We start from the raw sequence: 12,948 nt of genomic DNA, 5'->3' as shown, positions 1-12,948 counted from the left end.
GGAGCACACACGAAACTGAAAAAGAAAAACAACAATTGTACCAAATATAACAAGATTGACAGTTGACGTAGCAACTCCAGCAGGATTTGAAGCCCTGCATGTATACATGCCAACGTCTTCTTCTTTGACGTTCTTCACTTCCAATGTTGCAGTGGTTTCCACAACGTTCATCTCGTACTTTTCACTGGCATGAAGCTCTTGTTCATTTCGATACCAGGCAATCTGTGGGAAGGGTGTTCCAATGACAGTGCAAATGAACTTCGCCGGCTTGTCAACTTCAACAATTACAGGTTGTAATTTTTGAATGAATCTAGGTGCAATCTTTTTTTCTTTATCGATCATTGTAATATCAACTTGTGTTCGTGTTTTTCTTGTTGGCTTTTCTTTCTTTTGTTCGTCAATTGTGATTTCAAGAGTTGTTTGTTCTACGTCTTCAATTTTAGTTGGTTCAATTTTTTCAGTGACTATTTCTTCTGTTATCACCACTTCTTTGGTAACTGTTTCCTCAACTTTTGGTTTTATTTCTTTTACCTTTTTAGTTCGTGGTGTAACTTCTTTTTTCTTTGGTTTTTCTTCAACAATTTCTTCAATGACAATTGTTTCCACCTCCTCTTGAGTAATAATTTCTTCATCTTCTTCTTCTTGCTCAATTGGAAAGACAGTAACGTCTTCATTAAATTCAACAACTTTCTTTGATGGTTTCTTGGATCTTCGCCAAGGAGCAATTGATGTTTCTGAAGGTATTTCTTCGTCTGGTTTTTCTTCCTCAATTTTAAGAGGTTTAAGAGGAATTTCTTCCTTTGTTTCTTCATCAACTTTGTCTTTCTTCACTGGTTTCAGGTGAATTTCTTCTTTATCTGTCTCTTCCTTTGGTAAACGTTTAACGGGTTTTAATGTGATTTCCTCTCTTTCTTCCGGTTGCTCCGGTTTAATGATACGTTTCGTTTTCTTTACTACTTCTTCCTTTGTTTCTTCTTCAATTTTTTCTTTCTTTACTGGTTTTAGGTGAATTTCTTCTTTATCTGTTTCTTCCTTTGGTAAACGTTTAACGGGTTTTAAGGTGATTTCTTCTCTTTCTTCCGGTTGCTCCGGTTTGATGATACGTTTTGTTTTCTTCACTATTTCTTCTTTCGTTTCTTCTTCAACTTCTTCTCTCTTTACAGGTTTCAGATTAATTTCTTCCTTGTCGGTCTCTTCCTTTGGTAAACGTTTTACAGGTTTCAAGGTGATTTCTTCTTTTTCTTCCGGTTTTTCCGGTTTGATAACACGTTTTGTTTTCTTTAGTGTCAATTTTGAAAAATCTTCTACTTCTTCTTTTTCTTCTGGTTGAAGATCAATCTTTGATTCCTCGACAACTTCTGTTGTTATTTCAGTTACTGTTTTTTCAACTTTTTTCGGTTTTCTGCCTCGTCTCCAAGGCATTTCCATTTTTTCTTCTGGTTTCTCATCTTCAGGTACCATTTCCGGTTGAACATCAATGCTTGTTTCTTCAACCTGTTCAGTTGTAATCTCAGCTGTTGATTTTTCAACCTTCTTAGGTTTTCTTCCCCGTTTCCATGGCAATTCAGTTTTATCTTCTGGTATTTCTTCTTCAGGTACCTTTTCAGGTTGAATTGATGTCTCTTCAACCTGTTCGGTTGTAATCTCTGATGTTGATTTTTCCACCTTCTTAGGTTTTCTTCCTCGTTTCCATGGCAGTTCAGTTTTATCTTCTGGTATTTCTTCTTCAGGTACCTTTTCAGGTTGAATTGATGTCTCTTCAACCTGTTCGGTTGTAATTTCTACAGTTGATTTTTCCACCTTTTTAGGTTTCTTGCCTCGTTTCCATGGGAGTTCAGTTTTATCTTCTGGTATTTTTTCTTCAGGTACCTTTTCAGGTTGAATTGATGCCTCTTCAACCTGTTCAGTTGTAATTTCTACAGTTGATTTCTCCACCTTTTTAGGTTTCTTGCCTCGTTTCCATGGCAGTTCAGTTTTTTCTTCTGGTTTTTCTTCTTCAGGTACCTTATCAGGTTGAATTGATGTCTCTTCAACCTGTTCAGTTGTAATTTCTACAGTTGATTTTTCCACCTTTTTAGGTTTCTTGCCTCGTTTCCATGGTAATTCTGTTTTTTCTTCAGGTTTTTCTTCCTCAGGTACTTCTTTAGGTTGGACTTCAATTGATGTCTCTTCAACCTCTTCAGTTGTAATCTCAGCTGTCGATTTTTCCACCTTTTTAGGTTTTCTTCCTCGTTTCCATGGCAGTTCCGTTGTTTCTTCTGGCTTTTCTTCCTCAGGTACTTCTTTAGATTGAACTACAATTGATGTCTCTTCAACCTCTTCAGTTGTAATCTCAGCTGTCGATTTTTCCACCTTTTTAGGTTTCTTACCACGTTTCCAGGGTAATTCTACTATTTCTTCTTTAGGTTTCTCTTCAGGTACCTTTTTGGATTCAACTTGAATGCTTGTTTCTTCAGTCTGTTCAGTTGTAATCTCTGTCGTTGATTTTTCAACCTTCTTTGACTTCTTGCCACGTTTCCATGGTAATTCTGTTTTCTCTTCCGGCTTTTCTTCCTCAGGTACTTCTTCAGATTTGACTACAATTGATGTCTCTTCAACCTGTTCAGTTACAATTTCAGCCGTTGATTTTTCAACCGTTTTAGGTTTCTTTCCACGTTTCCATGGTAATTCAGTTTTCTCTTCAGGCTTTTCCTCAGATATTTCAGGTACCTTTTTACTTTGAACCTCAATTGATGTTTCTTCAACTTGCTCAGTTGTGATTTCTGCAGTTGTTTTTTCGACCACTTTAGGCTTCTTACCACGCTTCCAGGGTAATTCAGTTTTTTCTTCTGGTACCTCTGGTACCTGCTCTGGTTTAATGTCTTCTGTGACTTTTTCTTGTGGTTTCTTTTTACCCCTTCGCCATGTAACCGTTTCTTCTTGAATTACTTCCTCTTCTTGAATTTGTTTATCCTCAATTGATTTTACTTCCACTTGAGATTTCTCAGTTGATTCAGTTACTTCTTCAGTTGTGACTTCGGCTTTCTTAAGTTTAAATGGTTTGAGTTGAACCTCTTCGATCTTTTCTTGAGGCAATTCTTTTCTTTCTGGCTTTGCTCTCTTTAAAGTAATCTTCTCTTGTGTCCATGGAACATCTTGTTCTGGTTTATCTTCTTTCTTTGGTTTCTTCTGTTCCTGTGGTTTCTCTTCTGGTACTTTAGGCACTTCTTTTGGTTGCACTTGAATGCTTGTTTCCTCAATCTGTTCAGTTGTAATCTCAACAGATGAGTTTTCAATCTTTTTAGGTTTCTTGCCTCGTTTCCATGGTAATTCTGTTTTTTCTTCTGGCATTTCTTCTTCAGGCGCTTCAGGTACCTTTTCAGGTTGAACTTCGGTTTTTTCAACTTGTTCTGTAGTTTTCTCAATCTTCTTAGTCTTTTTACCTCGTACCCATGGTAACTGTGTTGTTTCTTCAGGCATTTCTTCAACTGGCTTTTCAATCTTTTTGGGTTTAAGAATAGTTTCTTCTTTTTCTTCCTCGACTTTTTCTTTCTTTACAGGCTTCAACTGTACTTCTTCTTTCGTTTCTTCTTCCTTTGGTAACCGTTTGATGGGTTTTAAGGTGATTTCTTCTTTTTCTGTTTCTTCTTTCGGTAAACGTTTCACAGGTTTCAGAGTGATTTCTTCTTTTTCTGTTTCTTCCTTTGGTAATCGTTTCACAGGTTTCAAGGTGATTTCTTCTTTTTCGGTTTCTTCTTTCGGTAAACGTTTCACAGGTTTCAAGGTGATTTCTTCTTTTTCGGTTTCTTCTTTCGGTAACCGTTTCACAGGTTTCAAGGTGACTTCTTCTTTTTCTACCTCCTCCTTTGGTAAACGTTTCACAGGTTTCAAGGTGACTTCTTCTTTTTCAGCTTCCTCCTTCGGTAACCGTTTCACAGGTTTCAAGGTGATTTCTTCTTTTTCTTCCGGCTGTTCCGGTTTAATGACACGCCTCGTTTTCTTCAGTGTTACTTTTGCTAAATCTTCAATCTCTTCTTCCTTCACTTCTGGTTTTTCTTCAGTTGTGATTTCAACAGTTGTTTTTTCCACTGTTTTTGGCTTCCTGCCACGTTTCCATGGTAATTCAGTTATCTCCTCTGGTTTTTCTTCTTCAGTTACCTTCTCAGGTTGAATTGATGTCTCTTCAATCTGTTCGGTTGTAATCTCTGCTGTTGTTTTTTCCACCTTTTTAGGTTTCTTACCACGTTTCCAGGGTAATTCTGCTATTTCTTCTTTAGGTTTCTCTTCAGGCAACTGTTGAATTTCTTCTGTGACTTGATCCTTGGGTTTCTTTCGATCTCTACGCCAGGAAACGGCATTTTCTTCAACTTTCTCTTCTTCAATTATTTTTTTCTCATCGACAATCGTTACTTCAAGGTCGGATTTTACTTTGAGGAGAGAAATATCACTTTGTTCGGAATAAGGTAATTTTTCAGTTGTTGTTTCCACTTTTTCGGGTTTATGAGATTTGAGTTGAACTTGTTCAACTTTTTCTTCTGGTATGTCCTTCTTTGTGGGTTTTGCTCTTTTTAGAGTAATCTTCTCCTGTGTCCAAGGAACCTGTTCTATTTCTTTTTTAGATTTTTGTTCTTCAGGTAGTTTTGATTGAATTTCTTCGATTGGTGTTTGTTCAATCTTCTTTGGCTGTTTGCCACGGATCCATGGGACTTGAGATTTCTCTTCCTCGATTACTTCAGGTACCTCTTGTGGCTTAATTTCTTTTTGCTTCTTGGCACCTCTTCTCCAAGAGACTGCTTCTTCCTCTACTTTTTCTTCGTCTTTCTTTTCTTCTTTTATTATCTTCTCTTTTTTAACAGTTACCTCTTGGTCGGATTTTAGCTTCAGTAAAGAAATATCCGTTTCTTCAGCATATGGAGCGGTTGTTTCAATTTTTTCCGGTTTATACGGTTTGAGGTGAACTTCTTCAATTTTTTCTTCTGGAATATCTTTTTTCGTGGGTTTTGCTCTTTTCAGAGTAATCTTCTCCTGTGTCCAAGGAACTTGTTCTGGTAGTTCTTTTTTCTTCGTCTCTTCAGTTTGAAGATCAACCTTCGTTTCTTCGATTGTTATTTCGGTAGTTGATTTCTCTATCTGTTTGGGTTTTTTGCCTCTCTTCCAAGGTAGCTCTGTTACTTCTTGCGGTTTCTCTTCATCAGGTACTTGGGTAATTTCTTCGGGTTTTATTTCCTCAATCTTTTTTGATTTCTTGCCTCGTAGCCATGGAACTTGAGTGATCTCTTGAGGTTTCTCTTCAACTGGTGCCTCAGGTGCCTCTTCTTTTTTCTTTTTGACACCTCTTCTCCAAGAGACTGCTTCTTCTTCTATTTTTTCTTCTTTGGTGAACTTATCCTTCTTAACAATCGTTACCTCTTGGTCGGATTTTAGCTTTAATAAAGAAATGTCTGTTTCTTCAGCATATGGAGCTTTTTCGATTATTGCTTCAATCTTCTCTGGTTTGAAAGGTTTAAGTTGAACCTCCTCAATTTTTTCTTGTGGCAATTCTTTTTTCTCAGGCTTGGCTCTCTTTAGTGTGATTTTTTCCTGGTTCCAAGGAATCGGTTGATCAGATTTATCTTCTTTTCGTGGCTTTTTCTCTTCTGTTTTACTTTCAGATAATTGTGGATGAATTGATTCCGTTTCTTCAACTGCTGTTGTTTCAATCTTCTTTGGCTTTTTGCCACGAATCCATGGAACTTCACTTACTTCCTGAGGTTTTTCTTCTTCAGGTACTTCTGGCTGAACTTCTTTTTGCTTTTTCACACCTCTTCGCCAAGATACTGCTTCTTCTTCTACCTTTTCTTCTTTGATTTTATCCTTCTTAACTGTCGTTACCTCTTGATCGGATTTAATCTTCAATAAAGAAATATCCGTTTCTTCACTGTATGGAGCCTTTTCTGATCTGAAAGGTTTGAGTTGAACCTCTTCAACTTTTTCTTGTGGAATTTCCTTCTTCTCTGGCATGGCTCTCTTTAATGTGATTTTTTCCTGGGTCCAAGGAATCGGTTGATCGGTTTTTTCATCTTTCTTCAGTGATTTACGAGAAACATCAGTTTCCTTAGACACTTCCAGCAGTGTTGTATCTTCAGTTTCGACAAAATCACCGACTGTTGTCTTTTTAACGATTGTCTTTTGATCATCCTTGGTGATGGGTTTTAGTGACGTAACTTCTTCTATGTTAGTTTCGCTCCTTTCAAATTTAGTTGGTTTCAATTCTACGTCTTCAATTGTTTCTTTGACAATTTCTCGTCTTTCTTGTTTTGCTTTCTTCAAAGTGATTTGCTCTTCTGTCCATGGTCTGGGTTTATCTTCAGGCACTTTTTTCACAGTTCGTTTAGTTATGTCAATTGTTTTAGAAACATCTAGCAGTGTGGTGTCTTCTTCTTCAACGTAATCATCTTTTTGTACTTGTTCCTTTTCTTTGATAATTATTTCTACTTTTGTTTCTTTAATCAGGGGTTTTAGATTGACTTCTTCGAGGGTGGGTTTTGGTATATCTCTTCTTTCAGGTTTGGAAGGTTTCAATTCGACTGTTTCTACTGTTTCTGTTGGTATCAATTGCTTTTGGGGTTTAGCTTTCTTTAGTGTTATTTGTTCTTCGGTCCATGGTTTTGGTTTCTCAATTGTTTTCCTCGTTACATCAACTTGTTTTGTAACATCCAACATTGTTGAATCTTCTTCCTCGACGTAATCTTCTGTAGTTATTATTGTCTTCTTTGTTTTTTCTTCCTTTGTAATTGATTTTAATTCCACTTGTTCTAGATTAGTTTTCTGAATTTCGGTTTTCTGAGGTTTGGTCGGCTTCAAGTCTACCTCTTCCAACACTTCTTTGGGAATTTCCTTTCGTTCTGGTTTCATTTTCTTCAACGATATCTTCTCTTCGGTCCATGGTTTCACTTTGTCGATTGTTTCCATCGATTCTTTAATTTCAGGAATTTCTTTTCTTGTTTTTAGTGTAATTTCAGTTTTTGATGTAACACCCAAAAGTGAAGTATCCTCCTCTTCAGTATAATCCTCTTTGGAAGTGATTTCTTCTGTTAATAATCTTTGTAAAATTTCTTCATTTAATGTTGAATCTTTTGGTACTGGTTTCAATTCCACATACTGAAGACTTTCTCTTCTTATTTCTATTTTCTCAGTTTTTGTCGGACGTAATTCAACTTCTTCCAATGTTTCCCTTGGAATCTCTTTAATCACTTGAGTTGCTTTCTTTAATATTATTTCCTCTTCGGTCCACGGTTTCACTGTGTCAACGTCGGCTTTCATTTTTCTATCTAAAGAAACATCACGTGATCTTGGTTTAATTTTTCGCCATGGTGTAATATTAGTTGGCCGTGATCGATGAAGAACACGACTTTTTCTCCAAGGTAATGTCTCATCACCTGGAGGAAGTGGTATTCCTAAAGGAAGACCTTCTTCATCATATTCAATTGCATCCTTAGGAACATCCTTTGAAGCTCTTCGCTCTATCAATAATCCTCCCACAGATGTACCTATTGTTGGCATCTTGCCAGTTTTAGCACCAGGTCCCAAAGAATCGGCTGGGACTGGTGATTCATAATAAACGCCTCTTCTTTCTGTAAAGACGTCAACAATATTTTGACGTTTATTCAAAAAAAAAATTTTTGTTTTCGAAAAATAAAAATCAGGCTGAAAGAATTTTTTTGGCTAAAATCCAAATTAATTTATTAAATAATTATAATGTAATGAAAATATTCTTATTGAAAAATGAAAATTTTTGAATACAACACAAAATTATATCAGTCTTGAAACGATCTCATTATTGGGATTTCGCGCTTGGCATAAAATAAATAAGAGGGATTTTCTGAAGATTTAATGAAATCATCACCTTGAGAAAAATATCAACACTATAAGGGACTTTCATAGTGACGTAATTCGTTATTTCACAATATCTTTGCTTAGAAATATTAACCTCGATCACGCGTCCAAGTTAGATAAAAAATCATATATTTTTAGGTGACAAGGATTTTCACATGGAATCATAAAAAAAACAGTATTTTCAACAAGTTTAGATCAACATAAATATTTTTTTTTCTTTTTTTGTAACATGAGTCACTTTGAAAATAAAAAAAAAAAAAATCATTCTTCCCACTTGATCGAAAGAATGAGACGACGCAATTATTTTTAAATTGTTTGACTTTAAACACCATTTTTGGTACTTGGCCAGTCGTCATGGGACTGGTAATAATATAAATTAATACGCTCTTTTTGGTAGACATGTGAAATGGGTTCGAGAGACTTATAAATTTTCGTACAACATTGCTGAGAGAATTATTGCGTTTGGAAAATTTATGCCCGTTCCCAACGAGTACAAGGAGTTTGGTTTTGAGCCAATTTTGAGAAACGATCTGCAATATTTATCTTCATACTAGACAAAATTCACTAGACACGATTGCTTATAAGATATTCTTTTTTAGCAAATTATACATTATCTAAAAGTGAGAAGTTACTCAAGATAATTTGGCAATTATTTCGAAGCTTCCGGAAGAAGCTTCGCCAATATATTGCGAATAATAATTTTATTTAACAAATAATAATAAAAATAATAAATAATATTTATTATTTAATTATTAATTAATTGTTATGATTTCCATAAAGTAAAAAAAAAAAATTTATAAGAATTTCGCTCAACGACCTGAGTTTCATGTCGAGCTATTTTTAAAGGGGATAGGCCACAGGGTTAAATAATTACAAAAATAGCTGTGCCATGAAGAGCAACATGCCTGTCCATCAACATCAGACGAGTGACATTAGTTAAGCGGCTTTCGTTTGATTAAGTTATTTACCTAAGTGTTGTAAATCATGTCAACATTTGTTTCTATTCAACAAAACATAAATCAAATCAAAATCCATCTAAACAATTTATAAATCATTGGAATTTTTATTTTAACAGAAAAATCAAATTTTTCTTTTCTTCATGATTTTTTGAATCATTGATCATTGATCATAATTTGTTGAAAATGATACAATGACTGATTATCATCTGTTTTACCAGATCATGATCATGCTTCTATGGAAATAGATCATAATTTTTCATCATCAATTTTAAAACAAAATTTTCATTATAATAAAAGGAAATTTGTCATTTACTTTGCTACTGATTTTCATCATCTATTTTACTTTTATCAAATCATGATTTGATTATAATTCAACGAAAATAGATCATAATTTTCCATCATCAATTTTAGAACAAAATTTTGATTCCTCGTCTATTTTACAAAATCATGATCTGATCATGATCAGATCATGATTCAAGGAAAAAAGATCATAATTTTTCATCATCAATTTTAGAACAAAATTTTGATTTATCGTCTATTTTACAAAATCATGATCTGATCATGATCAGATCAGTAAAATAGATAATAATTTTTCATCATCAATTTTAGAATCAAAATTTTGATTAATAAAAGAAAATTTTTTTTCACAATTTAAAAGAATTTTGAAAAGTAAAAAATAATAATTTTCAAAAAGAAAATTATGGTTTGGAAGGAATGAGTCGAAATGCAGAAGCTTGCCTAAGAATGGGAACTGTAAGTGGTGGGGATCTTATGCTTGCGTGACATCACTTGGTTCATCTCCACCTCTTGCTTCGTCTATCCACGAGCATAGTTATCCACTGGAGGTTGAAGAGTGTATTTGCGTTCCAAAGGGGGTGTTGTTCTTTTGTTTGCAAATTGTTTTGTGCGCGACATTGTGAACTTTGCAAAGTGTTTTTTTTTTTTTTTGGTGATTTTGTTCTTTATAAAAAAAAAAACCAAAAAAAAGTGCCTTTCAAGGAATTTTTATAGTAACAATAGTTTTGCCGGGAAGTTTTTTTTTTTTTTTTGACAGTTCAATCGGCCGCTTTTGATCAGACACCTTTTTATATTTTTTTATATTGTAATTTTTATCAATTTGAAAAAAAATGATAAAAATTTCATTTTTCGAGATTTTGAAATTTTTCTATTTTTATAAAATTTGTTATTCGATTCTATTTTAATAAGCTCGGAAATAATTCAAATTACTTTTTTTTACTACTTTCGAATTTTTTTTTGAAATTATTTTCTCTTTTCAAAAGAATTGTTCCTTTTTCGATATTATTCCCTATTTCTGGAATTTCTCCCTATTTTTTTAATTTTCTTTTTGTCTTTTTTGTAATTCTCCCCAAATTCTTGTGCCTGATTCAAAAGCGGCCGATTTTGTACAGGATAAATGTGATCTTATTTTCAAAGTAACCGGTACGAAGGTGGTGTTAAATATTTGATCAGCTTTTTTTTTTTAAAGTGCTCGTGAATTTTAATCCGCAATGGAATTTTCTCGAAACAAGGCTAAGAGAAGATATTGAGGGCTTCCAGAGAGTGAGAAACAGAGAGAGAGATCTTTTTATCACAAACCAGTTTCTAGTTGCACACATTCTGCAACGCTACACGCTCTTTGTTTTTGACTACGAGGGCAAGCGTAACGAGTTTCAAAACTTGTTCTTGCACGCGAGTTCTACATATATGTATTTAATTTCTGCACATCCTGAAAGCAATCTTCGAAATTTTTTTTTTACAAAAAAAAAATGTAATTCTCTTGTAAATATTTGTTTCTTAATGAAAATTTGTAAATTTCCATATTGAAAAAATAAATAAATTCATCGAATTTCATTTATTGATGTGTGTTTTATTTTCTATCCATTATTCCTTTTTTTTTAAAAAAAATTCTATTTTCTTTTGTGAATTCTCAAAAAAAAAGAGTTTAATTTTTATTCGATATTTTTTTGTAGTAAAAATAATTTTCTTTTTTTTCTTCAATTTTTTTGTGATATAAATCCTTGAAGAGAACGCTGACGAATTGTATGTGGCAAGCTGCTTCCCAATGACCAGAAATACCCCAAGAGAGTTTCCAGAGTACGCTGACACGAAGAGAGAAATGATATTTCAGGCACGCTGAATCATCATGCAGTAGCTTGCTAGCTGGCTGAAATAGCGATAGTCGTAATTCACCAATGGTTGACAAAAGAACGTTGTGATGATGTTAAAGGTGAGAAAAAGAGGTCTTCAACGATGATTCAGACTGTTTTTATTTCATACTGAAGACGGCGGTGACGATACCTTGGCACACTCTTTCTTCGACACATTCAATTCCTCTCTCATGTGTCAGGTGGTTGACTGGTTTGTTGATTCAGTGACATGACCGTGAAAATTGTCTCTCTTGCACTTGTCCCCTGCTCTAGATCAATCATTCTAGGATTCGCTAAATTTATCCCACTCGCTATTATTCATTTCCAACACACTTCAATTTTTTTTTTTCTTTACTTTTAAAATAGAAATTTTCATTTTTAAAAAAAAGCTATTTTTAATAAAAAAAAAATTCTAAAAAATAAGAAATTTTAATTAGATCAAGAAAATGTCAAAAAATTATTTCAAAACAAAAAAGAAAAATCAGAAAATGCATCTATAGAAAAATTAGAAAAAAATATTTAAGAGTCATTAAAGAAGGGATCCCAGGAAAAGATGGTCTGGGTGAAATCCCTACCGCGCCAAATATAGACCCGTAATGTAATACACGTCACGTACGCAGAAATAGCATAAGATGTCTAGCTGAGGTGGTGCACACGGCACAACAGCGTCAAGCATCCTGTTCTCTTTTTTGATCGCACTAAAATTTTTGTATAAATTTTATTTCTACATTGATTATCAAATTTAGTTATGATTACTGAAAATATTTGAGAAAATTCAAATTTTTTTTATTTTCACCAGAAAATTTTTTTTTTTTGCCAGAAATTGGCAAAATAATTTAAAATTTTGTGCCAATTTTATTGCGATAAATTTGCTGTGTCAATAAATTAACTCGAATAAGACATTTTCTTGATTTAAAAGAATTATTCCCATAAATAAAATTCGCAAAAAAAAAAAGATTTATTAAAAATTATTTAGAAATTTAAAAATAATTCCAACCTTTTTTTTACAAAAATGAATCCTATTTTTTTGGAAATAATTTCAAAAAAAACTTTAAAGTAGGAATAAATTTTTGATAATTGTTTCTCTAATTACCTATTTTTCAAAAATTCGAATAACGTTATATAACAAACTAAACTTGTATATTTGCAATACTTTTTATTAGACTTTCCATTGTACAATAATAAATAATTAGTAAAACGTTAGACGATTTAATAATGTCATTTTGTGACTATACAGTATCATGAAGTATATGAGAAGAAAAAAAAAACAGAAGCGATTAAACAAATGCAATTTTTTGCAAAATTAAAAAAAAATGAACTTTAAAATATAATTATATATTATAATATTATTATATATCTGAAAAATCATTATATTCTTCAGTATAAATATATCTTCAAGATCGCAACAAATATAACAATTTTCATTAATTCGATATTATTATGAAACTCGTTTAGCCTTCATTGTTTCATTCAATTTCATCATCATTATTTGACAAATATTTATTGCGAGAAATGTCCCAATTAATAACACACACTTTTTTTCTTTTATTGCTGATCATTGCAACTTTTGGGACTTTAAGCAAAATTCACTGGAATTTCACGAGGTTTCTAAAATTAAATGTAATGTCATCATTTTTCGTATTGTAGCAAGAAAAAAAAAGAGAGAGAGATCATTTAGCACCACCTTCGTTGAATAAAAATATGACGTTCGGGGATATTTTTTAAAATACTAAACTACTTTTTTGCCATTGTTTGATAAATTAAAAATTTAAATATGAATATATGTTAGTAAAAACTGCCCGGTTCGCGTTTCACTGATTAAAAATATGAAAACGAGCGATTTTTTTTTTTTGTTAAAATAAAAAAAAATTATTTTATACCACAGCGAAATGGTCTATAGAACTCTTTGATGAGTCCTGGGTTCATTATACCGGTTTGACAAAAAATAGTGAACCGGCATATTGGGAGAATAATTTTTTCTTTGTTCA

General features: G+C 33.1%; 1 protein-coding gene and 1 long non-coding RNA gene across 6 annotated transcripts in view; one reads left to right on the top strand and one right to left on the bottom strand.

Annotated features, from left to right (window-relative positions):
• LOC127281907 (titin) overlaps window positions 1-12,948 on the bottom strand; it is a 97,014-nt gene that overhangs the window by 57,818 nt on the left and 26,248 nt on the right. For 4 of the 5 annotated variants that reach the window (XR_007843107.1, XM_051305920.1, XM_051305894.1 and 1 more), the window contains exon 34: window positions 42-7,592. Coding sequence is in view for 4 of the 5 variants with exons in the window: in XM_051305920.1 (XP_051161877.1) it covers window positions 42-7,592 (7,551 nt within the window). In the remaining variant the exon portion in view is untranslated. Of the gene's footprint in view, window positions 1-41; window positions 7,593-10,859; window positions 11,230-12,948 lie in introns of those variants that run through there. The other variant, XM_051305912.1, reaches the window with a different exon arrangement.
• Window positions 9,526-10,668, top strand: LOC127281990 (uncharacterized). The gene is made up of 2 exons (XR_007843128.1): window positions 9,526-9,823; window positions 10,248-10,668. It is a non-coding gene; the product is annotated as an uncharacterized LOC127281990 (long non-coding RNA).

Source organism: Leptopilina boulardi, unplaced genomic scaffold (genome assembly GCF_019393585.1).
Source record: "Leptopilina boulardi isolate dan_hultmark-lab unplaced genomic scaffold, ZJU_Lbou_2.1 LbouV2_114, whole genome shotgun sequence".
NCBI classification, from domain to species: Eukaryota; Metazoa; Arthropoda; class Insecta; order Hymenoptera; family Figitidae; genus Leptopilina; species Leptopilina boulardi.
This window is presented reverse-complemented; position numbering and strand designations above follow the sequence as displayed.